At 39.9% G+C, this 26551-nt stretch overlaps 1 protein-coding gene across 1 annotated transcript; it reads right to left on the bottom strand.

The window, feature by feature from the left end:
• Positions 1-26386, bottom strand: LOC107036787 (S phase cyclin A-associated protein in the endoplasmic reticulum). The gene is made up of 8 exons (XM_015254964.1): positions 26225-26386; positions 21155-24550; positions 20961-21084; positions 18388-18551; positions 5385-5787; positions 2994-3188; positions 1492-1665; positions 1-1170 (listed from the first exon to the last, which is right to left on the bottom strand). Exons 2-8 carry the CDS (start codon positions 24535-24537, stop codon positions 1090-1092), a joined length of 4524 nt encoding a protein of 1507 aa, XP_015110450.1. The 5' UTR covers positions 24538-24550; positions 26225-26386; the 3' UTR covers positions 1-1089.
• Between the last annotated feature and the right edge of the window lie 165 nt (positions 26387-26551).

Raw genomic sequence — 26551 nt, 5'->3', positions numbered from 1 at the left:
TTTTAGCGAAAAAGCACATTTATTTGTTTTCCTCGCTGACTAGTCTCTCCAATTTCCCTGAAAACCCCTGTGTTTACAGAAAAAGAGGGATAAACAGTATTTATTAATGTTTCTATCTTGTATACATTATTGTTAAGTCACCGTTGCGACAGAGAATTTTATTCTGATAAGAATCCTGAATAGAGTACGTTTTAGCTGCTGTGGAGGAAAATTACAACTTCCAGAGGAAATTGAATTCTTTATAAAGCTGTGAAGTACTTAGACGAAAACAAAATATCTTTCGTATACAAATCACCACCGTTGAGAAGTAACACCAATCATTCCAAAAATATATAAAATTAAATGCGTGAATTCCAAGAAATCACTGATTACCTAATTAATTGATTACTTATTCATACAAAAATATGATTTTATGATTGAAATGGACATTCAATGGACTCGACAAGATTTGTCATTTATAGAATGGGATATTTCTAATTTCTTATTCCGGACTATTCGTTCAATTTCCCAAAGTGCATCCACAAACGGACAAATATCTAACAATGAGCAGATCGATGATTTCTAATACCTAAATGACATTATTTCATCAGAAAAGAGCAGGTCAACTAATAACCTCAGAGTTATCAAAATGAAAACGACGAATAATTGGGCCAAGTAAGACATTTATGACTCCCACCGTGGCCTCACGTCGTTATTATTATCATGAGTTTTATTGAGTGTATGTATGATTAAATAATACCACGAGTACAAATTGCATTGGCAGGACATTGCACTATTTGCAGCAACTCTTGTTGCACCCAAAATTATTAATGCTATCAACTGCATTAAATTCTTAATAAATTATGATATGATAAACCTTCGCAATTCTGCGAGTTCACCGAGGTAATTGCGATTTTAAAAATCGTCTCGTATCTCAAACAAAGAAAAAACAAAATGTAAAACAGAACAGAACAGAAAATAAGTTAAATATAAATCACATTCAGACGGTAACTCATATCAATTACAAGAAACAATGATGAAGAAATATCTTGAGAAATTACATGTGCATTATTTGGCAAGCTCGCTCCTGGTCTGGAGACGCATTGGAATTTATTTACACGATGAGTCCTTCAGAAGACGGATTAGAGGATGCTGCTGGCCTTCTTCTGACTTTTTGTATTCTTCCAGAAGCTGAATATATTTTTAATAAAACACATTAAACAAACAATGGGCGTGGGAATGTCTCCACTGGGCCATTCAAACATGATGTCACACGTTCTTTGGAATTTTTAGACACAAAATTTCTTCACAGCATTGAATTTGAAAAAAATAATAATAAAAGGGGACAATGATTGGGTGAACAATGAACCATTTGCTCCAGCCAAAAGACTGAGAACGAAATTCCATTTACGATTTCGTCGATTAAAAATGGAAAAAAATATGGAGTGACATCACAAACGTGTGACATAAGATTTGAATGCCCTATACTAAACTATTGCTCTCTGTACTCACTTGATACGACATTTCGCATGACAAAACAGCAGTGGCATCGGGATTTTCGTGCGTAGCAGCAAGAAGTGTTGGAAGGGTAAACGGTGCTAGTTTCGGATCACCATAAAAAGGAAATGGCAATGTACAGAGATGCTGAAGTACACTTGGGCCAGCGCCCGCAGTTTGTAGAACCAACTGCAACGAATAGCATAAAGAGAATTACCATATACCTCAATAAGATCGTGGGAATTGCTCATGGACCCAGGTGTCACGGAAATGTTCTCGATGCATAATACACGGCCACAAAGTCACATCACCTGCTGTGAACAAGTGTTTCGAACGAAGTTACTGACTATTTTTTCCCTTGCTATCCACCTGCACCTCGATGCCCGTATAGTCTGGCGCCATTGACTGATGATAATGGGAATAAACGAACAAGATTCCCTGACAACTACAAACAAACACCCGAAAATATAAAAGAATGAAGCCTCTCTTTTTCACGCTGAAAAGTTTTTCAACTCCTTCTGTATAAAAAAGGGGAGTACCAACCGAGAACAGTGTTGACTTCAGCCCAGATCTTTGTTTATCCAATCCACAAAAACTCGTCTGTATGCTAATGCCAATCGGATTTGCGAAAACTACACGTGTATAATTTATCAAAACAATTCTCAATGGTTTAACATCTGGGAAAGAATAATCGTAACCGAGAAAATAATGGACTGTTCACGTGAGCTCAAAAAAATCCCGTGGATCTCTATTTATCTCGCACGACATGAAAAAGTTTGAAGTGAAGGAGGACGACGATGAGGCGCCAAAAGGAGCCCTTCAGAGATCTCTCAAACTCACTGGTGTGGGCAAACGGACAAAATTGAGAGAGAAAATAAAAAAAAAATCCAAGTGAGCATAAAGGAGAAGAGAATGAACAAGCTGTTAGACACAACACACTCAGACACTTGGACCTCCCATCAATATGCTTTCCAGCGGCCGAAAAACTACCGTTAAGATATATATTTCATTCATTTCCAGCGTGCTTTTCCATCCACGCCACTTACCGAGATCTCTCTCATACTCCTAGCCCTCTTTCTCTCACCAATACTCTTCTGTGAGAAGTCCAATGGTGGCACGCGCCGAAATATACACGCTGAGTGCATCACATGACGTCCAACACATTCGTCACTTCTCGTTTGAACCTACCCGAGATACCGCACTTTATATCCCAGTATTTCAACTTTTTCTTCTCTCAGTTATTTACGACCTGATTGCTTCATGAATTTGTCTCAATTCCTAAATGGAACTATTGGTATTCGTCACGTTAAAAACCTCTCGTCAACCCCAATGCATTACCTACATTTTTCCACCACCATAATGCCCGGTTTTATTTTCGAGAGCTGATAATAACGAGTGAAAAATATTCTACAACCATTAGCTAAGTTTTTTCGTGACATTCCAGCGATATCAAGACGACTCAAGGGGGGGAGAGAGACTTTTAAAATAATCTGGAGAACTCTCTGGTATGAGCATACCTGATTGTCGATGTTATTGACGGCGAAGTAGCCAAGGACACTGAAGAGCTCGGAGAGTATCGTAATAGCTGTTGGTGATGTCTGGGTGGATTGACTGTCCGTGGAATCGGCTAGAGGCTCTCTTTGGAATCTTGTGATCAAATGACTTGCTATTAATCTCCACTGTAGATTGGTGCCTTCTGCGCCTAATAAATTCTGGATGGAGGAAAATCAAGAGAGAAGTTGTTAAGATTGAATATCCAAGTGATTCCATTCTTGGAAGAGGGTGTTTGCACGACTTGTTCAATATTTTTCCACTTCGAGGTCATGAACTCGGGGAGATTTTTGTCATTGTACATTCACTGATAAATTCTGATGAAGAATGCCTTAAATCGTTAGATAATGGCATTAGTTATAATAACTATTGCTAGCTGATGTTAAAAATTTGCAAGTGTCGTGCCATCTCTAAAGTGTTCTTTTGACATGATTCGGGCCTTAGGTACGCTGTTAAGAATTTTTGTTTGAATTTTCCGGTACACTTGTTGGAAATTTTTATTGAATTTAATTATCACTGACATTTCAAGGGATTTCATAATTGAAAATTCAGAATTTTGTGGAAAAATCAAAGAGAACTGTAAATTTTTTGTTCCATTTTTCCCTGAAAATGAATGGAAAACCAGAAAATTCCGGTAAATATATTCTTGAATTTTCAGGACGGTGATACTGAATGCGATTTAGGGGGAAAGAATCATGAATATTCATATTAGATTGGAAATTCAAATAAATTAAGGAATTCTCGTCTTTATGCTGCTTAAAATTCTGGAATTTTACTGAAATTTCATAATTTTTTCCTCTAACTCGCATTTACAGTCACTGTTCTGAAAATTCATCATTTTCCAACAATGAATGAGTCATTTCACGCATTTTATTATAAAAATTACGCAAAAATCGATTACTCAGCTCTTTGAAACGAAAAGTAAATGAAATCGAACGAAAAAATCGTGACATCTCCGTGGAAAGATCACACAAATCAATTGCTGTGAAATATAATGTTCTCCACATGCCGCAATATGTGAGTTCTCCAGCAAAGAGAATAGCTAATGAATTCCTCGGTCTCCATCGCAAAAATATTTCGGGTGTCTTTTATCCTGCGGATATATCTCCGAGTACCTCAACGAGGGATAATCGAGTGATCTCCCGCGGGATTCTCCATGGGAGGCAGTTTGGATCCCGTCGGGAAACATGGGGGCCCGCAAAATCCACTCCCCCGGTTCACTTATGTTACTTTGGGCTACCGTGGATACGCTGAAGGTGCCGGTTTCGATTCAATTCGTGGTCTGATCGCCGCAACCGCCTGTCAGATCTCACTCCCTTTTCCCTGCCCCCCCCCCAAGCCCTTCTCTCTTTACATCTCCAGCTGGGTTTATGTCTCTATCGAGTGCTCAAAAAACCCCCGTGGGTTAATGGATAAAAAAAAATTCGAGGAGGCGCGTCCCAATATGGTGGAGACGATTATATTGATAGATGATTTCTTCTTTATCGTTGAAAACAATCTGTTTGTTTTTGCTTCCGAATGGAAGCCTTGTTTTCAACCGATTTTTCGACTTTCTAATTTTGATTCCAAATGGTCCAGAATGTTATGAAACGTGAAGAAATTATGTTTTTACACAGCAAAAATGAATGTCTGAATTTCACACAACTTTTGTAGACATTTTTCAGACACTAACAAATGTATGAATAAAATGAAAATTTGCCTGAATTTCAAACATAAATTAAGATGTTGGGCACCTGTTCGTCTGAATTTCAGACACATTTTCATTTTATTCAAACGTTTTTGACGATGATACGTCTATGGTTTCAATATGGGGGGTAATTTTGGGAAACGGTCCTTATGGGCAGCGCCATCTATCGGAATTCTAGAAAATTCTAGACATTTCGAGGTAATTTGAGAAGTTTTTTGAAATTGCGAGGAAATTCAGGGAGTTTTTAGGAAATTCGAGAGAATTCAAGGAGTTTCTAGAAAATTCGAGAGAATTCAAAGAGTTTCCAGAAAATTCGAGGGAATGCAAGGAGTTTCTAGGAAATTCAAGAAAAAAGGAAAGGAAATCTTCGATACAGCTGCCTGCAATTTTTAGTGTTTAAAAAATGTCGACAAAAGGTGCGTGAAATTCAGACATTGTTTTTTGCTGTGTAGGGTCATGTCATCTCAATGAGAGTTTTTCCACTCTGTTTTCCCTCATGCAATGATTCTGGAGGAAGTCGTACGGAGAAACGAAAATGAGAGACTCGATGAAACAAGAAGTCAATTAGACTGCCCCGATAGAAAAAAGGGTTGATTTTCTTCATCACTCCAATTGAGTTATCCCTTTCCGCCCGTAATTCAATCGAAAGTCTGTCGAACGCAATTATTACCTGCAGTGTTTGTAGATCAACTTGGCCTACAGTTCTCAGCAGTTTGAGTCCCCGCAAAGCGAGTAGTCTCCCATAAGATGTAAAGTGACTCTGCCCCGGGGTGGGTGAAGAGCACTTCTGATGCGCCAGTGCAAATGTTGCATAGAGACAGCCAACGCTACCAGCAGCTTCGCTCGACTGCAGACAGCCCAGTAAGTGGGAATCTACTGTTATCTGCTCGGTATCATGAGTGGAATTGGAATTCTCGTGGGTACGTTTGGAATGGATACACAGGCGGTGCAAAAGGTCATAGGATGCTAGGAGAAGTTGAGACTCGTGGTCCTGGTCTAGGAAGAAATCTGTCTCGATGAGGGCACGATTGTGACGGGATATTCGGTCGATTAATCCTCCAGTCACTAGAAATCTGCAAACAAAAATTGTATTCCAGTCTAATAATTTCTATCAAGAAATTTTGACGGAAATTTCCGGTACAGTTCTTGGGAAGTTTATGACGTTATAATTCCACTGAAATTTCGTCATTGAAAATTCACAATTTGATCAAAAAATTCATGAAAGCTGTAAATTTCAGTTCAATTATTCCACGAAAGTTTACAGAAATCAGGGAAATTCAGGTAAAGATATTGTTTAATGGTTGTTTAATTGTAATTTCATGAAATTAAAATTTGTCCTTGAAAATGTAAATCACTAGATTAATTTATACTGTTTTATTTTATTTTCACTCCATTTCCGTCTTCACAATCCGACGAATTTAATTTTATCCTCTTTTCTGATCCTTATTATTTATATTTTTCCCTTCACAAGTTACAACATTGAATGAAGAGCAATCATTTTAAAGATCAATAAAAAGTGTTTTTTTATGATAAAAACAATCACAAAACAAGAGGCATTCGAAATCTCACTCAATGCAATAAACCGTAGACGGTAAAAAATTGTTAAAAAAAATTTTCAATGTCTCCGGAAAGTCTTAAAATCGATATATTTTTTCAAATAATAGAAGACAACCCATAAATTCGATTTCTATCCTTGTATTTTGATAGAATGAATGTAATAAATGACAGAAATTGAGAATTGGAGACTGAAAATTTTATCGGATAATTATTATGTAATATTACCTATTATCCCACCAGAATATTAAACTCTGGAGATAGCTTGTAACTTATTTCATCGTATTAACCCCTCCGCCACGCATTCCCATTAAAAACTAAAAACAATTGCTGATGAAATATCAATCAATATCGTGGGATAGTTTACGCTGGTCCTCGTCTGGGAGATGATTAGACGCGACAGTTGGTCGCGTCATTGCACTTGCGTTGTCCCCGATAGGGTGTATTATATATTCCTCNTTGTTAATAGTTGACACAAGATGTGTATAAAAGACAGCCCCCCCCCCCGCCCCACAAACAGAAAAGGAAGGCGAGACAGTATATACAGTATAAACCGAGAGAGCGTTGATGTCACAGTTGAAAGAGGGAGACGAGAATCGAAAGAGAGAGATGAGGGGGTGCTGCGATAATACGCACTGACAGTGCGCCCATCGTTCCCCTCGGGGGTTCTCCAGTGGGGTCGCTCGACCCTGGACCTCTCTTGAGCCGATGCCCCGAGTCACTGGATACCAGTTGCTGTTGGTTGAACTGAGATGGCAAATGTCCTGGGCCGAGTGAAATAAGGGGGTAAAGCAGGAGAGAAGGGGAGTTGGAAAAAGAAAACATATACAATCCAGTGGAATGAGCATCCAAGGGTGGAGGATCTACTGCTGCTGAGGGGGGTTGGAAGCTCTCTACACAGAATTACCCACTGATGTTATAATCCTCTCGTGTTACGCCGTCACACATGCTCTGTTGTAAGCAATAGGTCTTTTTTCTTTCTCTTTTGTCTCGTCAATACTTGACAACTACTCCTTTACCTATCGCATGTTGGCGGAGTCGACGACACTGGCCCGTTTCACTTTCAATCAGCCTCCGGGGGGTTCGTAACCCTTTTAATTTCAATTTGGGCGGGGGTTGACATTAACGATGATTAACTGAATTAGGGAATGATTTTGAGGCGGGGGGAGAGGAATGAGGTTGATAGCGAAGATTGAGAAAATAGTTGAACATTGGTTTAAAGGAGCTCTACCCGTACGGTAAATTCAAAGATTATTGAAAACTGCAAAGAAATTGCAGAAAACTCGATTAGATTCGGAATTCTAATTTTTTTCTCAATTTAATTATCGTTTTGGTTTTTCAAAGAAGAAATGTTTAAAAATCGGGATTTATCCCTGTGTCTTATGTGAAAATCAACATTTCCATTGTAATCAAAGATTAAAATCTGATTTTTTTTTCATTAGATGTGAAAAAATCAAGAATTTTTTTGACACCTCATAAAAAATAATCCACTGTTTTGCAAACAAGTTTTATTATTTATTTATAAGAGGGAAATGTTTGAAAGAATATCAATATTTTGCGAAATTTAATTTATATAATGCTGACTGGGTACAAATTTTTTCACATTTTTTACATGTAATTTAGTTGAAAAATTAAAAAACTAAAAATATTCAAAAGTACAGCATAGCCCGGCCGACGGGTAGAGCTAGTTTAAATAGAATTCATTCCGTTAGTAGTAATTGGGTTTTTAGTTTCCGCGTGACAGTAATTAGCACAAGTTATAGGCGAATTTCGACATTTCTGTGAATTCGTCTCGGGAACTTTTGGCTTTCGAAGATAATGGCAATGATTTTTTTTGCAGGATAAGTTTCGAAACGAGAAATGTCTGTCAAAAACACTTATAGAGAGATCGAATATTCATAATAATCAACGTCTCTCACGTTTACTGTCTCATCACGGAATTATTATTCTCAGGTTCATCTCTGGAAAAAATGAATTAATCCATCCTGAGTTTATCAATCGTATAGATTTTCCAATTCTATCCGCCAACCTCGTCAATTATTCAGAGAACCAAAATTTCTCCTCCGAAATTGATACCATAAATCCACCCAGAGAGAAAAAAGTTTTGATTTCCAGGGATATGTCGCTGTTTTTTTTAAGGAATCACTGGATTGTAGTAACAGATTACTAAAAATTAGAGATGGGTCCCTGAAAATCAGTGGCATTTTCCTAAAAATCAAAACTTTTTGACGAAAGAGTTGCGATTAGTTCAGCTCAGAATAAGAAATATTGAAAGAAATCACTGATGGAATTATTTACCATGCGAGTGGGGGTCACTTGATGACCCCACCCCAACTGAAACGAATCGGTTCGACCGGCTGGAATATTACAACGTACGACATGACACGCACATATACATCCGCATCCCAACCCCAATATATTTCTGAATATTATTCATGTTATTGTACGACTCAAAGAAGGGAAAAACAGCTAATCTCGTACTCTAGGTTTTTCGGTCTGTACGTGTACCCAGAGTTTATTGGCAAGGGTGAGGCTAAAAATGAATGATAATCCGGCTGAATTCACCGAGGTGCATTTTATTAGAGAATTTGCTCGGGAGGAGAAGCAATTGTCGTGAGTAGTGTCAATGGTAATCTTATTCTGGGGGATTAGGTGGAATTATGACGATTAAATCTTGGTACACTCTGTCTCGTAAAAAAATTTCAATAATTATGATGGATGGGACAACTGCGGAAGACAAACGAGAATTTCTAAATCTAAAAATTCCCGGGAACTTCAACCCGATTGTCTCGGGTCTGATAGAATGATTTGTGTACGTCCACGTGAAAAGGGCCCACTTTGTCGCATCTAGTTTCCGAGATATTCACGTTTTTCTCTCCACATCTCCCATTTAAACCTGTTGGAGTTCACATTCCATGATTACAAAAATTAATTCTATATTTCATAGTATGTTTATATTATTATAAGAGAACATTTTTCTGATCTGAAATTGTGAGAAGAGCGTGGACGAATGTTTGGGCATTTGGTTTTTCAGTCTAAACATCTGTAAATGAATAGAGACCTTTGTGGGTCTATGTCGCCAGGGTTTCAGACCTCTGGGATCTTTGTTTCTTTAGTTAGTCCATCTGAGGAGCTCAAAGCGTGTGGATGTGTCTTCCTCGTATATAATTGTAAATAAAGAAAAGTTTCAACTCAACCGGATTGATTTTTATTCAAAATCACCCATTTCCAATAAAACCAATGTTAAATTATTTTTTTGATCGTCCATACTGACGTCAGTTTTCATTCTATCGGGTTGATTTGGGCTCAGAATGTGAAAAATCTGATCAAGATTATTGGAACATACATAACTCCAATGCTGTCAAAGTGGGCCCTTTTCATGTGGACGCCCACATTTATCTATTGCTAGGTAAGGTGTGTCAACTATTAACAAATAGTAGAGTTGATTGCGACCAAAAAATATTTCTTGATAGTTAACAAATGATTTAGTTGACAGAAAGAAGTTGAAACAAATACAAAATGTTTGAATTAACGAATTACAAAAAAAACGTTTCTTCAATGTTCGTTTCTTTAAAACGGCCATGAACTATTCTATTTTAATACAAATGGACTCCGACATACTGAAGGGAATCGATTTGTTAGCCACAAATGAATCCTTCTATGTCTGCAGACTATCTCTTTTGCATGAGAAATTTTGGATCTAAAATTTCACTATTTTCAACAATTTTAAAAATTATTTTCCAACTGGCCACATGAGGCATGCGCTTCATCGATCGGCTAGTTGGCACGCTTCGCGTGCCTAAAACGTCTCTTTTCCACACATTGTGATGAAAAATATCGTTCGATACTCGTGGGAAAAGTGTTTTTCGCACTCGTAACGGAATATACTATTATGATAAGTAAAAGTCAATGAAGAAAAAGTTGAAATTTCTCGAGTTTCCCAAAAAACTTGAGAAGTTTTTTGAATTCACTTGAAAACTCAACAACTTTCTTGGACTCTTTAAAAAAAACTTGAAAATTTTCTCGAATTTTCTAGAAAACTCGAGAAATTTCTCGATTTTTCTAGAAAATGTGAGATGACGCCTTGAAAACTGCCTGACAACGAGTCAGGCATTTTCTATTTCAATTCTGTTTTCAAAGGAAAAGTGCCAAACCTAAACATTAGCAATTTTTTATTGACTTTTCATCACGCTGTGACTAAAAGTCGAATTTCCGCCACATTGTGATGAAAAATATTGTTTGTAACTCGTGAAAAAATGTTTTTTAGCTCGTGGGATTATATCACTCGCCTTCGGCTCGTGATATAAACCTCCCACTCGCCAAAAAACACTTTTTTGCACTCGTTACGAAATATACTATTATGAGTCCACGTTGTTCCTCCACTCCTACGACATTCATTGGCCACAAAAAAAATCTAAACCACCCCAGATATTCATCTTACACTCAATCCACTAATGAAAGGTTTTTTATTAGTTTTTCATCAATCAGAACGTCGGAAATCCGTGACGGTAGTGACAGGTTCTCCCACACCCGTCGTTTGTCCTACGATACCCCTGCCTAAGTTTTGCCCGAATCATTCTGGTGGAAGGCCAGAGTCACCGTTGAGAATGAATAAAAAGAGGGAGAAAAAAAGAGAATTATTGGAGACGGAAAAGTGGAAGAGAGAGAGCGAGTGATTTCGGCCCGTGAAGCGAAAAGATATGCACCCCAGCTCTCTGCTGGGACCGTAGGGGCGCTATGAAATAATCATATGGTTAGCTAATGGCGAAGTATGATGGGGGGGAGGATTGCTAGACCGGGCGTGTACACCCTTCGATCAGATGTAATAAATAAATCCAATGTATTTGGGGAACCCCACAAAACATTCAATGATCGATCGTAATCTTCGTGAAGATAAGAAGAAAGTTCCACGAGTAGTGATGGCGCGAGAGAGCGCCTAGTCGGGAGATGAGAGGAAAAAATAGATCTCTCATATTGTTTAGAATATTCCTCTTGATATTTGTTCATCTTGAATATTTCTCTTGATATTTCACAACAATTGATTAATTAGCTTTGTCAAGCTTCCGGAATACCGTTTGAAATTCTCGAAAAAAATACTGACTTTTTTTTTCTGTGAAATTCCGCTGGAAAATTGCACGAAAATCCATTGACTATCCTACATTCAAACCGACTGTGACAGCCACTCAAGCTTTAGAAGCCGACCGAGGGCCCAATTAATTCAGTAGCGAAGTGTTCAAACGGTTTAAGTCAATTTAGACTTTAGGTGAGTTTTCCAAAAATATTTCCGAATTGAAGGGAGATAGCGAAATTTTCATAACAACCTTTTTTTTAGAGCGTATTGAGTGCTACTAAAAAGGTTATGAGAAAAATTTTGCTATTTCCTTTAGATTTCGAGGTATTCATTGAAAACTGGTCAATAGCCACAATCGACTTAAACCGTTTGACCACTTCGCTACTAAATTCTATTCTTTTCAGTCGGTGAGCCAAATAATTATGGAAATGACGGTTGAAGCTCATCAGTACCAAAATGGGCGTTTTAGTTAGCTCTAGCCGATATCGATTGTTCCAAGGGAAATACGAGAGTTCTCGCAGTGCCATGGCTCTCCTCCCCAATCCATGACACACTTGTTACAATATTTACAGAGTCTCCTCTTACTGTCTTCCTCCACCTCTCATCCCTTCGCTCCAACCCCAGTGACAAGTGTCCTTTCCCCGGCGTCATCCGCAGACTTTTTTTTATTCATTTTCTTTCCACTCGAAGGAAAACAATTTTTTTTCGTCCAATTCAGCATCAATATTGTTCCGAATTCATTGATCGAATCGTTGCCTCATTTCGCCGATGAATATCCGATTTTCTAACGCACTGTTAGAAAATTACTCTTGAAATTTCAAGTGAAAAAGCTTGAAATTTTTAACAACGACAAAGTTACATGAAATTTATGTATATTTGTGGACGTCCGCATGAGAAGCGACCACTTTGTCGATTCTAGTTTTCAAGATATTCACGTTTTTGTCTCAGCAATTCCCATTTACACTCATGTTAAAGTGTTTTTTTCATCTGCTCCGGCGACGACATTTTTGACCCTATGAGGATCATTTTGGGCTCAAAATGTGCGGAATGTTATAAATATTATCAGAGTATACATAACTCCATATCGACAAAGTGGTCCCTTTTCATGCGGACGTCCACATTTATTCATTGATGAATTAATCAATTTCTTGAATATTCAAGTTATTCTCGATTCTCAGGTCCATATGGCACTGAAAAACCTTGAAAATTTTGAAAATTCAGACAATAACTTGTATTGAAAATTGAATTGTAAGTGATGTTCAATTTTCACGATGATTTTGGAAATTCAAGCTTTCATTGAAAAATCAATGATTCTTTGACATGAAAAACCTGATTTTCTTGAATTTTCAAGATGAATGAGAAATTTAGTAAACGTTTTCATTTGAAGTTGCATTCAAACTCACAACATTGAAAATTCAGATAACATTATGACTGAAATTTCAAGAAATTTCTAACAGTGCGATTCCCTCGAGGAATACAAATAAAACCTGAATGAGAGACTGAACAGGACAAAAAAACCTCCTAAAACAGCCTAACGGATATTCGAAAGGTGTCTGGGTAGCTCGTCGAATTGGTAATGTATTATAATCCCTTCGGTACTCGTTCACTCTCTCTCTCCAATCGCACTTCATCCAGCATTGGAGATTCAACCGGGGGCACGAGCAGCGACGACGCTCCAGGATATTGCTACTCCGCACTCGTTGACGCGTAATGCATTTGCGCCGGGATTTTCGTAGGAGTGGTGAGGGGGCATGGCATTGCCCCCCCCCCCCCCAAGACATATTCACATACACATACACATAGGGCTTCGGATTTGCAGAGGGTGAGGAGGGGGTGATGACTATATACCATAAACGCGAGTTTGCACTCTCGGATTGTAAATAACAGCGAATCGATTAACTCCAGATGAATGAATCAAGCTTTTGTGGGCCTATAGGTTTATTCGTTATGATTTTACACCAGATTTTTGCTTATCACAATTTTTTTACGTTGAATTCAGCAGGAAATTATTTTTTTCGAAGACTTTCATCTCATGAATAAATGATTTAATTTAATTTAATAAAGATTTATTGATAAATTTATATATAGAAGATATATTTTTAACAAAATATAACAACAGCTTATGATACCTTAGTAACTACGTCCTCAGCCTTTGGCTTTTAACTTTTTTTAATCTGAATTGGTGTCGCGAGAAAAATTAACTGACATAATGAGCTCACGTTACCTCTTTCATACATTTAATAGAGTAAGGTGTGTCTAGAGAAAAATTTCAACTTCTAAAAAAACCCTAAGTCTTTCAGGGGTTGCTTAGGTCGGAGAAGGGGGGGGGGAGGAAATGAATAAATAATGAAAGTTGGCTAAATCGATTAAATGGACTTCCGGTAAAATCATGAGAACAAATGCATTTATTGCGATGCATAAAATTATTGCAAACTATTGTTAAAAATTAATCTTAAAATTGTCCGGTAACCCAGACTGAAATGCAACCCCTGATACTCAACTACAACTGTTGGAGATTTCAAAAAAAAATCCAAAGTACTTGAATATCCTTAAATAGTGTAGAGAGTGTCAAATGCAGGGTTTGATTCCCGTGTGGGTGAGGAATACTGGGAACTTTTGCAGCCCGATTGTATTCTTCGTATCCCCGTTTTCAATGAGCAACGCCTGATCAAACACTCGGCAGTGGTGCACAGCTTTACTTGCCGGAGAAATTTCTCAACAAAAGTTGTAGGAAAGGGGAAGGTCTTGGTTGAACGGATTTGTTGTGCGAAGAAGAACAAATATGTTCTGAATTATCTCTATTACTGAAAATATTCCGAAGGCTATTGTTTTTTTTGGCTATTGAAATATCAAATCCCGTGATTCTTTGATAATTTTTTTTTTATGTACGGAGAGAAATTTTTGATAAAAATTATCTTACCGTTATAAAAGTGTATCATGAGTCATCGTTTCCTCATTTCTATCCCGAAATTTAGTAAAAACTATTGTAATATATGATGATCAAATTTGAGAGAAATTTAATCCTGATAAAAATAAAAATTACCGTGCCAGTAGAGTAAAAATTACGGTACCGCTACGGTAAAATTTACCAATCGTTCTAGAATTTTCGTTGTTATCTACATAAAAATTATTGGACTGGAAGCATAAAATTTATTATGCGTCAGGATAAAATTTCTCCAACGTAGAATAAAATTTGATCATCATATATTAATGTTTACTATATGTAAAAGGCCGAGAGGTCATACATGCCTGAATAAAAAAATATAAAAAAAATTATTAATGTTTACTAAATTTCTGGATAGAAATGACGAAACGATGACTCATGACACACTTTTATAGAACGGTAGGATAATTTTTATCAAAAATTTCTCTCCGTGTAGCAATATGAAAACTAAAAAAAGTCATCAACTAAAACAATACTTTCGCGACAATTCAATGAAAAACAACTGCACTTCGTAACTGGAATCATTCTAAACTTAATTAAACATCACGAGAAATAGTATATTTCAGGGCGAGTGCCGTGGGGTTTTTTACTCGCGTGGAGTTGGCGTTCGAGCCGAAGGCGGGGACTGACAAACCACGCGTTTAAAAAAACCCCATGGCGCTAGGCGTGAACGATATTATTCCGTAGTGATTTTCAGTTTTACGAGTTTGGGGAAGGGTCAATACCACTCCCCGGACGAGTTAAGTGAAGATCAGTACGGAAAAATGATTCACAGTCTTCACCATCATCACCTCCACCAAACAAAGACGCCGATTAATACCGGATCAACTAGGCTCTCCATCTCATTACTCTTCCCTCCATCAAGTAAGAAATGCGACACGCAAATATCGCGACTCCCCCGGATCCTCAACATTTTAATTTCCGAAATTTACGACGAACTTAATGACACGTGTTTCCCCGGAGTTTCCAAATCCCGAGCAGAAATAAATAAAAGCAAAAGGTAGAGAAACCCGAAGACGCGCGTGGAAGAAAGGGGGCGACTAAAAAAAAACACACACATCTCGACGGGGGTGAATGAGCGAGGCGGGTTGGGTACGTAATCTGCTAATGGACTCTCGCTCCATCCCGAATTCACCCTCACTTCGGAACTACTCTCCCCTGACCCTCCTCCATATCGTCCAATAACTTCCTTCTCTCTTCGTACTCTACCATCGTCGCATTTTCTAAACAAAAACTCTCGATCCACTAGTGACGCCGCGAAACATTTCACGAGGCATCACGAGACAAAACTCTGGAGAGACGATTTCGATCTCAATGAACATGGAAATCTTTGCTCTCGTTTCACTCTCAAAATACGCAATATCGATTCCTTTCGTGATGACTCCGAGTCAATTTATTTCATCTCGGTTTCCAGTCTTTCACACTTTTTATATGTAGAAACCGGAGACGAGCCAAGCCGAGACAAAGTCAGAGATTTTATATTAAAAAACACAAAAAACTTGAGACCGAGATGAGATAATTTGCCTCAGAGTCATCACGAGAGGAGTGTGACTCTACGTATTTCGAGACTGAGACGAGAGCAATGATTTCCGTGTTCATTGAGCGTGAGATCATCTCTCCAAAGTTTTGTCTCGTAAAGTGTCTCGCGGCATCACTACAATCCACGGATTAAAATGTAATCGTCAAACTGTAATAGGAAGGAATGCACAGAAAAAAGGTGACGACATGTGCATATAAGTAATTAGTTATGGTTGTTGTATTTTTTTTTCTCATTAAATTCTCATCATCAGTGACGCATCATACAGCGGCTGTAATTTGCCCCGTAATGCTTGTCTAACCCACGATCACGTCATAGAGACCTCGGGGGTCTACTCAATGAGGGCAGATGCTCTTTGAACATCAGCTGGCCCCTTTTAATGTCTAACTGGTGCTGTTCGGGTGTCGGAACAGTGATTCAGTCCTTCAAGTGTATTTTTTGTCTATTAGGAGGACAAAGGGTGGAGGAGAAAAATCAATCATTCATGTATGAAGTAAAAATGAAACTAATCCGCAATTGAGGATACTTCTTATAGAACTTCACGAGGATACTTGAGGTTTAAAAAAAGCGCTGTCTAGTAAACGTAAGATTGTCTAGAGGGGAGTGTGATTGCATAAGAGAGCCCCGTTGATCCGATATTAATCGAAATCTTCGTCCCTTGATGAAGAAAACGTACTGTAAGACACAGTTGACATGAATAATCAGTTGATACTTTCCACCCCAAGCGCGAAAGATGTATTCGATGGTGGATTAAGGGCCGGCACGTTTTCATCAAGCTTTTTTAAATACTGGAAAATTACTCTTTGTCAGAGTTACACGGAGAGAAAAATTCAATAACAATTACCAGAAAACAACGTATAAATTACGTTTCAAAACGTAATCCGCGAGCGATGTAAAAATTCAATAAAAAGTGTGAGTCGGAACTGAAATTGTACGAATCGCCACGTAAATTCTACGATTTGTTCCGTAAAAATTAACCAGCCGTCTGATGACTCACCGCTGTGGGGACAACAAGTCGTTCCGTAATTTTTCCCCAACGATTGAGAAATTTTACGGAACGGAACGTAAAAATAACTCATCAGCTTTTGGAGGCATAATAAGTCGGCAAGTTTTTGTAAGATTTTACTTCATCGGGAAAAATTACGTGACAATTTCGTACTCTGTTCGGTGATGAGCCTGAAAATTCACTGAACGTTTCAGATTTCTTCTCTTCCGTTCCTATAAAAATTGCCGGAAAACGATTCCCCATTGCGGATTACGTGAATTATTCCGCAATTTTTACTGAATATTTCTCTCCGTGTATCACAGAATTGAGAGGGAAAAATAATCACGCGGTTGGAGAGTTAGTCCTTAAATTTCAAATGGAATATCTCGAAATTGTCAAACCGTTTAAATTCCCAAGCAGCTATTAATTCTTCAAATCAGTTAATTTCCGGAATATTCAATCAACTTTCTATTTCCAGATTGATGTGATGATGAAAGTTATTGAAAATTTTGTAAACTCGTGCGAGTATTGTTCTGCATTCTCGATCTATTGAAAATTCAATTGAATGTGATCTTTAATTTCCACAATGAGCTTCGGAGTTCAATCTAACATTGAAATATCAATGATCGCATAACATAAAAAACCCACTTTTGTTCATATTTCGAGATTGATAAGTAATTTCGAATTGAATTCAAATTCATCCCATTAAAATTGTAATGCAACAGTTTCCTAAATCCTTAACGCGTCCATTTCCTTTGTGAAATCAATCAAGAAATCACACCACTGCTTAATCGAAACCACCCTCTCGAGTGTGTTCACTCGAGCAGTTGACTTCGATGCGTTCATTATCTTTCCTTATCGCCTTCACCAACGCATATGGTATTTTATGAACTGAATAGAGTGCCACTCTACGCCAAATGCACTCCAATGGTCTGTCGTTGTCCAGATTATCTTTGTGGCAGTGTAAAATCAAGTAAAAATTGCATCGAATAGAAACTTCAAATGTTCTCTCGTTTCCCCCGATATTTTTTCGAGCTGGTACACAACGTTACGAAGCGTAACGCAATCGATGCTAAGTAAAAGCCGTGACTGGTCGCTTTGCATCGATCAGGAAATTAATCATAATACATCAGCCCCTGGACGTGATATCGTCAGCAGAATAAAAAAGAATGAATGAAAATGGGAATGGGGGACGAAAAAATGGAGTGAGACTGCAGGAAATGACGAGAAAAACTGAGAAATGTATAAAATAGAACCCGGAAAATCTCGCAAGGGTTTCAACGACTGGTAGATCTTGGGAGGAAGTTGACCCAGGTGTATCTCGTTCTGATGGAAGAATCAACTTCTGCCAGTTACAAGCAGATTGGGACGCGTCAAAATTTGGGACACGACCAGTCAGAGTATTATGTTACTGACGGGTCACCTCTTGGTGGTCTTTCAGCCACCTTGGTGGTCCTCAGACAGCTCTGAGTGACGGTTTCGCGTCAAAATAATTGGACGAAAATAGAATTCTAATTGAAGGTGGCGAAAGTCTGGGATCGCTCGCTGGAAAAAAATTACAATTTCAATTTTGCACACTTACCCTATGATGTCGTTGATACGGGACTGCAGAGCAGCTTTATCGAAAGGCACTTCTGGGATTAGACTGCAGAGCAATTGCAGCACTGCTGTGGTTACGCTACCATTACCGTTTGTTGTGGCTGATGTCTCTTGGGCTTGGGATGAGTCTTCCAAAATTGCTACCGCCTGGAAGAAAAAACGTGGAGGTTTTTTCTCTGGCAATCCAAGTTATCTACCAAGGGGGGAACACCGAGGTAGTACAGTCGAGTACTAAAGTTCATGAACAAAACACATAGGATGCAAGTGCAGGCTGTTCACGAACTTAAGTCCGCGACTGTACACTGAGAGGAAAATCAACGAAAAGGTTTTAAATATGCGAAAATTCGATGGCATTGTCCGCAGTACAATCAGCGGAGAACTAAATTTGAAGAAAAACTTGGAGTAAAAAATTATTCCCCCCCCCCTCCCCCCCACGATACAAAAAAAATTGCAGAGGCAACTGACTTTAAATATGCAGAACAGATTCGTAATTTCCTGAAAGAATGTAATGTTAAAATTTAGAACTAAAAAAAAGTAATAATAATTATAAAAAATAATGAAACTGTTAACATACTGTATGTCGACAAATCAAAATGAAAAAAATCTTAACCGGTAATTCAATTGTGCGAGGTTAAATGCCAAATATTGTTGGGACTAACGACAGTGTAAATAATTCAAATTCAGAATGGAGTATTTTAAACAATAAAAAAAAATATGCGAAAGAATCCGCATTATGAAGATATTGAATCTTTCCAAGCGTGACGATTCTTCATCGGGAATCATCAACTGATTCACTCGGCAAGAATGAAATGAAACTGGAATCAATCAATCGTAAAAACCCCAAAGAAAACTGTACTTTACGTAAAATCAGAAATAACCGAAGGGTCAGAGCTGAAGAATGGAAGCCCTTCGCAGTATAATCGTAGCCAATGGCCCATAAAAATTCATTGCAATCTCAACTCTACGGCGCCTAAATCTTTTTCCAGATGGACAAAAAAATTCAATGACAAAATTGACTCAGTAAATTGTCACCGTATAGTGCGACGCAACAATGCCTGACGGATAATAGAACGAGTCACATGCTTCGAACAGGCACCGCGTAGTCTCCATTTGTCTCAACTCTTCAAGTACTAGTGCATGAGGAGTGTGATCACGTAGTTAGCGAGTTGGAGTGCGCGAATAGGTTTCGGTGAGAGCCGCGAGACAAAAGATCAGGTCGATAGTTGTGGTGGTACTCGTAGTTGAAAGACCAATGGGAAAAGAAATCTATATGCGACGAACAGAACAGAACAGAACAGAACGAGGAAGAAAAAATATGAAAGTACATCGACGAGACTTTGAGTCTCTATTCCCCGTATCCGAGTACTATCCGAGGAGTGAAATGCCTGTGTGCGTTTCGATGCCAGCTAAAAGCTCCTCTCTTGTCGCTAATGCATTTGCGGGGTGGGGTACCGAGGGAGGGAAAGGGAAAAAAAAATTTGGGGACAGAGTGTGGAGAAAGGAGAGAAAAAAGCACCCCCCCCCCCACGAATGAGTAATTGTTGTCTCGCTTTTTGTCACGATCTGACTGATTTGTGAATGTACTTGGAGATTAATTGTTCGATTGAGTACGAGGAAACAATAAATAGGAAATGGATCGCGGAGTGGAGAGGGGGAGGACATCCGAGGTACATCATAAATAGATTTTTTTTAGCGATAAAATCAAGTTTGTCCGCTTAGAGCTCTTAATCCGTATTTTGACAGAGTGACACGAATGTCAGACGTCGCGTCTTATGCAGATGGGGATTGGAAATGAACGACAGGGTAATCTCTTTGTCTATCTTGGGTATTAGCCCGGCGAGATATACTTCGCTACTTTTCTCTGCATTTTTTTTTGGCTTTATTATGTGGAGTTGATCCTGGAGGGGTGATTACACCTCGAGGAAGCCCGGGGTTTCCCTCTAATGGGCTACTGGCGCCATCTAGACGGCGATTGAGGGGTTCCAAGGTGTTCAGTGGATAAATCATTCACTGGTGATAATCCTCGCTGATAACCGGGGATAAACTTTTTCACATTCGAAATTTTTCAAGCAACGAGAGCCTTTTTCAAGTCGTCCTCGGATTTTAAAATAATAACAGCAGTGATTAATTAATTGTATTTGTCATAAAAGTCATGTTTCGCTAACTATACTAGCTTCTTCAGTAAATTCTACCCTCATTAAATAGAAATACATAACTTGCAGTTAAGTAGAAATGAATAACGAAAAAGAGGTCGTGGAAATCTCTGACGTTTGAGGCGGACTTGTAATCCTAAGTGATAAAGTCCTCAAAGAACACTTATCTGATCTAATTATCTCTGATAGACAACCATTTGCCTCATTCTTCAGCTCTTCAACTTCAGAGAAATGTCTCGGAAATGAAACTCGGGATTACTATTCACTATTTCAATACCGATGATCCTATCGCTCTCCCTTTCGCCCTCATTAATTTCCATTTCCAATTTTGGAATATCAAGGGCAATGGCCCCATCAATGTGATCCCTATCATGTTGAAAATAAAAAAAAAACATCGACTCACCTCAAACCTCTGCAGAAGGAGATCAAGTATCTCCAGAATTTTATTGCTAAGTACAACGGCCTCGATACTTTCCACATGATCACTAATAGCAATTTTGTAGACTCTACAAATCGAGACAATGCTCCTGGAACAAAAAAACCATGAATCACCTCGTAAACAAAAAAAATCCGTAATTAATAATTCAAATAGCTCACTTATTGGGCAAACCCTGGGAATTGCTCTGCACACTGACCCCCAGTTGCAGTAGATTCGTTAAAGTCTCAAAACCCCCAAGTGACTTAAAAACCTCGGGATCCTGAGGGCAGGCCTTATTGAAGGCCCTCCCAATTTCCCCGAGACAGCGTTCAAGCCCCGCCACCGCAACATTAGCCCAACTGTTCTTCGAGTGACTGCAGGACAGCCTGTCCAACTCCTTCAAGTTCCTCCTGAACTTGGCTTTATTGCTCGACTCAACTTGGCCGCAATCTCCCTGCGAATTCTCCCACTCCTGTCCCCTAGCCGTCATCTTCTGCTTGAGTTTCCTGGAGCGTCTCTTGAGAGCCTTCTGCTTCTCCTTAGTAGCTTTGTCATCCCCTCCAGAGACTCCCACAGCCACATCCCTGATCTGAGTGATATTAAATCTCTGCAGGTCGTCCCTGGAAGCCTCCCTCCCATCATGCATCTTCCTCACCAGCTCCAGATGACCCTTTCCCTTCAAATGGCTCAGAAGACTCAGTTCATTCGGTATCTGGGTCCCACAAAGCGAGCACTGCTTGGGTGCAGGGTAGGATTTCAATGTTGGAGGGATCTCCTCATTCCTCAGAATCGAGGACTCCACAGCCCTCTGCCTAATGTGCTCGATATTCTCGACATGCCTCCTAGCGGATTCCTGCTGCTTCTGAGCGATCTTCTTCTGCAATTCCTCTTGATTAGCCAGCTGGGCAGCATGAAGAGCACTCAGCCTCTCCTCCCTGTCCCTCGCCTTCTCCCTCGCCAACTCCTGACGCTCCTTCTCCCTCTCCAGCTGCATCTTCCCCACCCTCTCCTCCCTTTCCCTCCTCGCTTGTCTCATCTTCTGAATCCTCAGCTGTCTTTCGGCCTCCAACGCCCTCCTCCGCTCCTCAGCTGCAGCTTCCTTCGCCGCCTTCTCCTCCTGCCGCCTCTGACGCTCCTCCTGTATCCCCTGAAGACGCTCCTCCTGCTCCTGACACAGAGCCATGAAATCGTGACGCTTGTTCTGGGCTTCTAGCTCATTTATGAAAGCTATCTCCTTCAATTTGGAATCCTCATCGTGAGCCTTCCTCACCACTTCCAATAAATGCTGACTTCTGTTCTCCTCAGCTCGCTTTAGTTTCATCTCCATTCGAACTCGTTTATCCTCTGTTAACTGGTTCTTCGCTCTCTTCACATCCTCAACCTTGTTTAAAAGTTCTCGAAGCCGTTGCGATTTCTCCAGCAGTAACTTCTGTCGCTTGTGCTCAGCACACGCCTGCTTCGCTTGGTATCTTCTCAATGCCTCTGGCAACGATCGTTTCCGGGAGGGTGACGACAATTTTTGGTGGAGTTCCAGGGCTCTCCCAGGATGTCGAGCGACCAGAGCCTTCAATTGCGCAAGGGTATCCACGCGTTCTGCCCAGGACATACCCTCCAGCATGTTCTCGTAACGATCCTCAAGGCTGATGTCATCGATGGCTTCGTCCTGGAGGATTTCCTCCCGCTCCTCAATCTCAAGTACCATTTCACCGTCCGTCTCGTCAGTCTCTGTATCGATGTCGATTTCAGTCGATTCCAGCTCCTGTATTTGACGCTGTAACGAGGCTTCCTCGTCCGAAAGCTGTTGAGATCTCTGTGAGTCCGCTTCCTCTGTCTTGCGCTCCTCCTCGAGGATTATTCTCTCCCTCTCTGCCTGCGCTGCCATGAACAGCTGGATTTTCTTCTCCAGGAGATCAGCTTCGTTCTTGAATACTGCTGCAATCATCGACGTGGAGTTTGTATCGCAGACGATTGGAGCTAGATTCTCCTTCCTCAATTCATCCTCCTGGGGATTTGTCTGGCTCTTGCACTTGTTCTCTGATTTTTCCACTTGGATATTCATTGTCACAGTGTCTCCATGCTCTGACTTATTATCGGGTGTGATTTCACATGAATTCTTCTTGTGTCCATCGCTGGAACTCTCGATGGACAGGGCAGGGAGGGAAGTGGCTGTCGTTGGCCGATGAAACCTCGTGGACATGTTTAAACTGTGGGAACTGCCTCGTCGACACCTGGACCGCACCGTCTGCCAGCCGTCGGGGTCTTCGGAGGGCCTCCTCGACTTTGCTGAGCCCTTGGTGAGTACCTCAACGGACCCTCTGATGTCACTGGGCTCTTGAGGTTGCACATTCGTCCTGAATTCTGGCTGGCGTCTTCTCACCATCACCGATGAGCCAGGACGTGCCTTGTTGACACTCGAGACCTCCCTGGCGCTCAGGGTCGTTTTACTACGGACCATCCTGGGAGTCTCTGACGTTTGCGATGGATTCGTGGCCCTTGGGGTTCTAGTCAGGGTCGAATAACTGGGACGAGCTGACGACGATGGGGTCCTCGATGCTCTCGACGCAGTCTTCGAGGGATACTTATTCGATTGCTCGTTATTGTCTGGTCTAAGTATCTCGGATAAAGTGCCATTCGCCTTGTTCTTCAGCCTTTCCATCTCAGAGATGTTGGAGGAACGTCTCAGGTCCATATTACTGTTCTTCATTTCTGCACTCTCCCTGTTCTCCTTGTTAATACTACTATTTTTGGCATCACGCTGATTAATCTCACTCAAACTCTTTCGAGTTATCGAGACACTGGTGTTTGCTCTGGGGGTAGAGGCCTTCGCTGGAGGCCTCCCCGATATTTTCGAGAGTGTTGATTTCTCTCTGGCGGTTAATTTTTCAGGTTCTTTGCTCGAGTTGCCGGTTTTATCTTTCATGTGCTTGTTGGGGTCCTTCTTCGAGACGTTTCTATTGTCCTTCATTCGTTTGTGCTCCGAAGGATTCAACACTTCTCTCTTCGGCTCCATTCCAGTCATTCTATTCTCGATTATCGTGTCGTCTGGGCTTCTGCATGTAGGGCTCATCCACTGGGATGGACTCGAGCACTTGGGGTTCCACATTCTGCAGGGGGAGGTTTTACGCACCTCCCAGGCTAGGGGGGTTCTCCTCAAGGGGGGAGGGGAATTCTCGTATGCCCATTTTACTTTGAACCATTCTATGAGGTTGTGGAAGTCTCTCGTGTAGTTTTCGAGGACCAAAATCACTTCTTTGCATTCTGAGATGTTCTCGTCTTCCTCGCATGTCTGGTAAATACCGTCGACTGCGCGCTGGAGGTTGCCGAAGAGGAAGGCCCAGTAGCGGGCCTGGAGCTCGGATTTTTTGTCACGTCCTGTGGAGGCTGATCGAACTCGAGTCGTACTCTTTATGTTCCTTTTTATTGAGGAACTTGGCACGCGGGGGATGCTCGGGGGCTTTCGAGTCACTCTCTCGGGGGTTGTCGTGCCCATTGGAACGTTGAAGGCTACCAAGTTTCGTGCTGCTCTACCCTCTTCCTGGATTAGTAGTCGAACGTCAGCCATTGTTTATTTATTCCTGGAAATTATGGAGATTATTGTGATGTTGAAATTTTTATATCAATGGAAGTTAGAGAAATTCAGACAGACCCTAAAGGGGAGATTAAGAATGTTCGACACCCTTTTAGCCAAAATTGACGTTGTTTTCATTTTTCTGGCAAATTATCGATGGGAGTGACGTGAAAAAATATAACGATTTTGTGGTTTGTCATTCTTTAATGGCTCACGAAGTTGCGTAGTGGTGCGATAATTTTCATGCGTTTTTTCTACAGTTTTGTGATTCTTTTTAAAAGTTTAGAGAAAACGCAGGAAAATGTTCGCACCACCTTAAAATTTCGTCAGTCATTAAATAATGACAAAACGCAAAAACGTTATATTTTTTCACGTCAATTCCATCATAAGTTTGCCAGAACAATTAAAAAAACGTGAATTTTGGTAGAAAGGGTGTAGAACATCCTTAAGTAGAGATCTCTGTAGGTACGTCAAAGAATTCGAAAGATTGGCAAATAGCGATCCAGCACCGAAATAGCCCGAGTGGCAATGAGTGTGAAAAGAAAGTTATGAGCGGAAGATGTATAGGATATTAAAAATAATAAAAATGCATAGATAGCTATTGAAGTAGGCATGACTGGAACTAAGAGTGTGAGCGGAAGAAGAAGAATAATAAGAACAGAATATTGATATGATGAGTATGATTTTGAAGATGAATATAAGTCTCAATGTGATAATAAGAACGGGTAGATTGTTAGAATCTAAGTTTAGTTTTAATCACTCTGTAACCGGTGGGAATGTAAAAGGCTATACAGTTTATGAAATAAAAAAATCTATCTATCAATGGAAATTAACACAAAGAATAACAAAATGAATTAAATTAGCTCTACGGGGCTACACTGAGACAAAAAATCTCTAATATCTGAAAAATATTTTCTTGAGACAAGTAATTTTTCTTCAATTGTTAGATTTTCTCAGACATCTCAAGGGGCCAGAGAAAGGTCTCATGCTTTAAAATATTCTTGTACTCAAGTATGATTTTGTCGCAAATGAACTCACTCAAATCGCGTAGATGAATCGTCAGTCTTCATAATTTTTTTGTTATGCAGTTCCAATATTTCGATATCTAATATATTCATGATATTATGCGCAACGATAGTGATAAATGAGAATTCCTTCGAGTTCCGTGAGCCAAACATTCTGAGAAACATTCTGAGATTTAAACTATTGAAAACAATTTTCTTCTCTCAAGTAAATATGGTCTACGTATTAACAAATTTTTCTCTCAGTGTAGTGCACTGCGGTGGTGGGTAGGCTTAGCTTTGGGAAGCTAAGCAGCGCAGAGCGTGATCACTAGATGGATGGGTGGCCGGACGGGAACACTTCAGGAAAGAAACATTGTTCGGAAAAACTGGAAATAGCATTGGGAAAAACAAATATGCGGCAAAAGCGCAATGAAGAAATGAGAATCCGTAAGAACCGACAGGTATACGGTGAAATGGAATAGAAAAACAAAATGAATTAAATTAATGTGAGTTTAGAAACAAAAATGACAAAGAAAAATTAAAACTCCATTAACTTTATGTCCACATTTTGACCAGTGGCAAGTGGCATTGACAGCCCACGCAAAATCACGAATAAATTTGCGCACAAAAATCAACATTTCTCATTAACTGCAGAATCTTTTCCAAGGGTTACGTACGTGAAGCATAATTCGATGTTGAGTCACGTGGATCGAATAAATAACTCCACTGGGACGACAACAATCTCGTTGCACGCCTGTTGTGATCGATCGCGTGACATCTCAAACAGAACAGAACAAGAGAAGAACAAAACTCAACCTGACATTTCTCCTCAGCTTCTTTATTTCGGGGAGTGGAAATGAGGAGATGGAAAAACAATTATTCCCGGTTGTTGGCAGCACTGGGAATCTCTCCCTCTCGCTCTCTCCACACTTCTTCACACAAAAAAATAGGGAATAAAAAAAATACGCAAAGGTGTTGGTAAAACCGAGAGTTAAAGGAGCGAA

The sequence above is a fragment of the Diachasma alloeum genome, unplaced genomic scaffold (assembly GCF_001412515.2).
Source record: "Diachasma alloeum isolate Michigan unplaced genomic scaffold, Dall2.0 Dall_scaffold_00176, whole genome shotgun sequence".
In the NCBI taxonomy this organism is placed as follows: Eukaryota; Metazoa; Arthropoda; class Insecta; order Hymenoptera; family Braconidae; genus Diachasma; species Diachasma alloeum.
The sequence above is the reverse complement of the archived record's forward strand: the minus strand, read 5'-3'. Positions and strand labels throughout refer to the sequence as shown.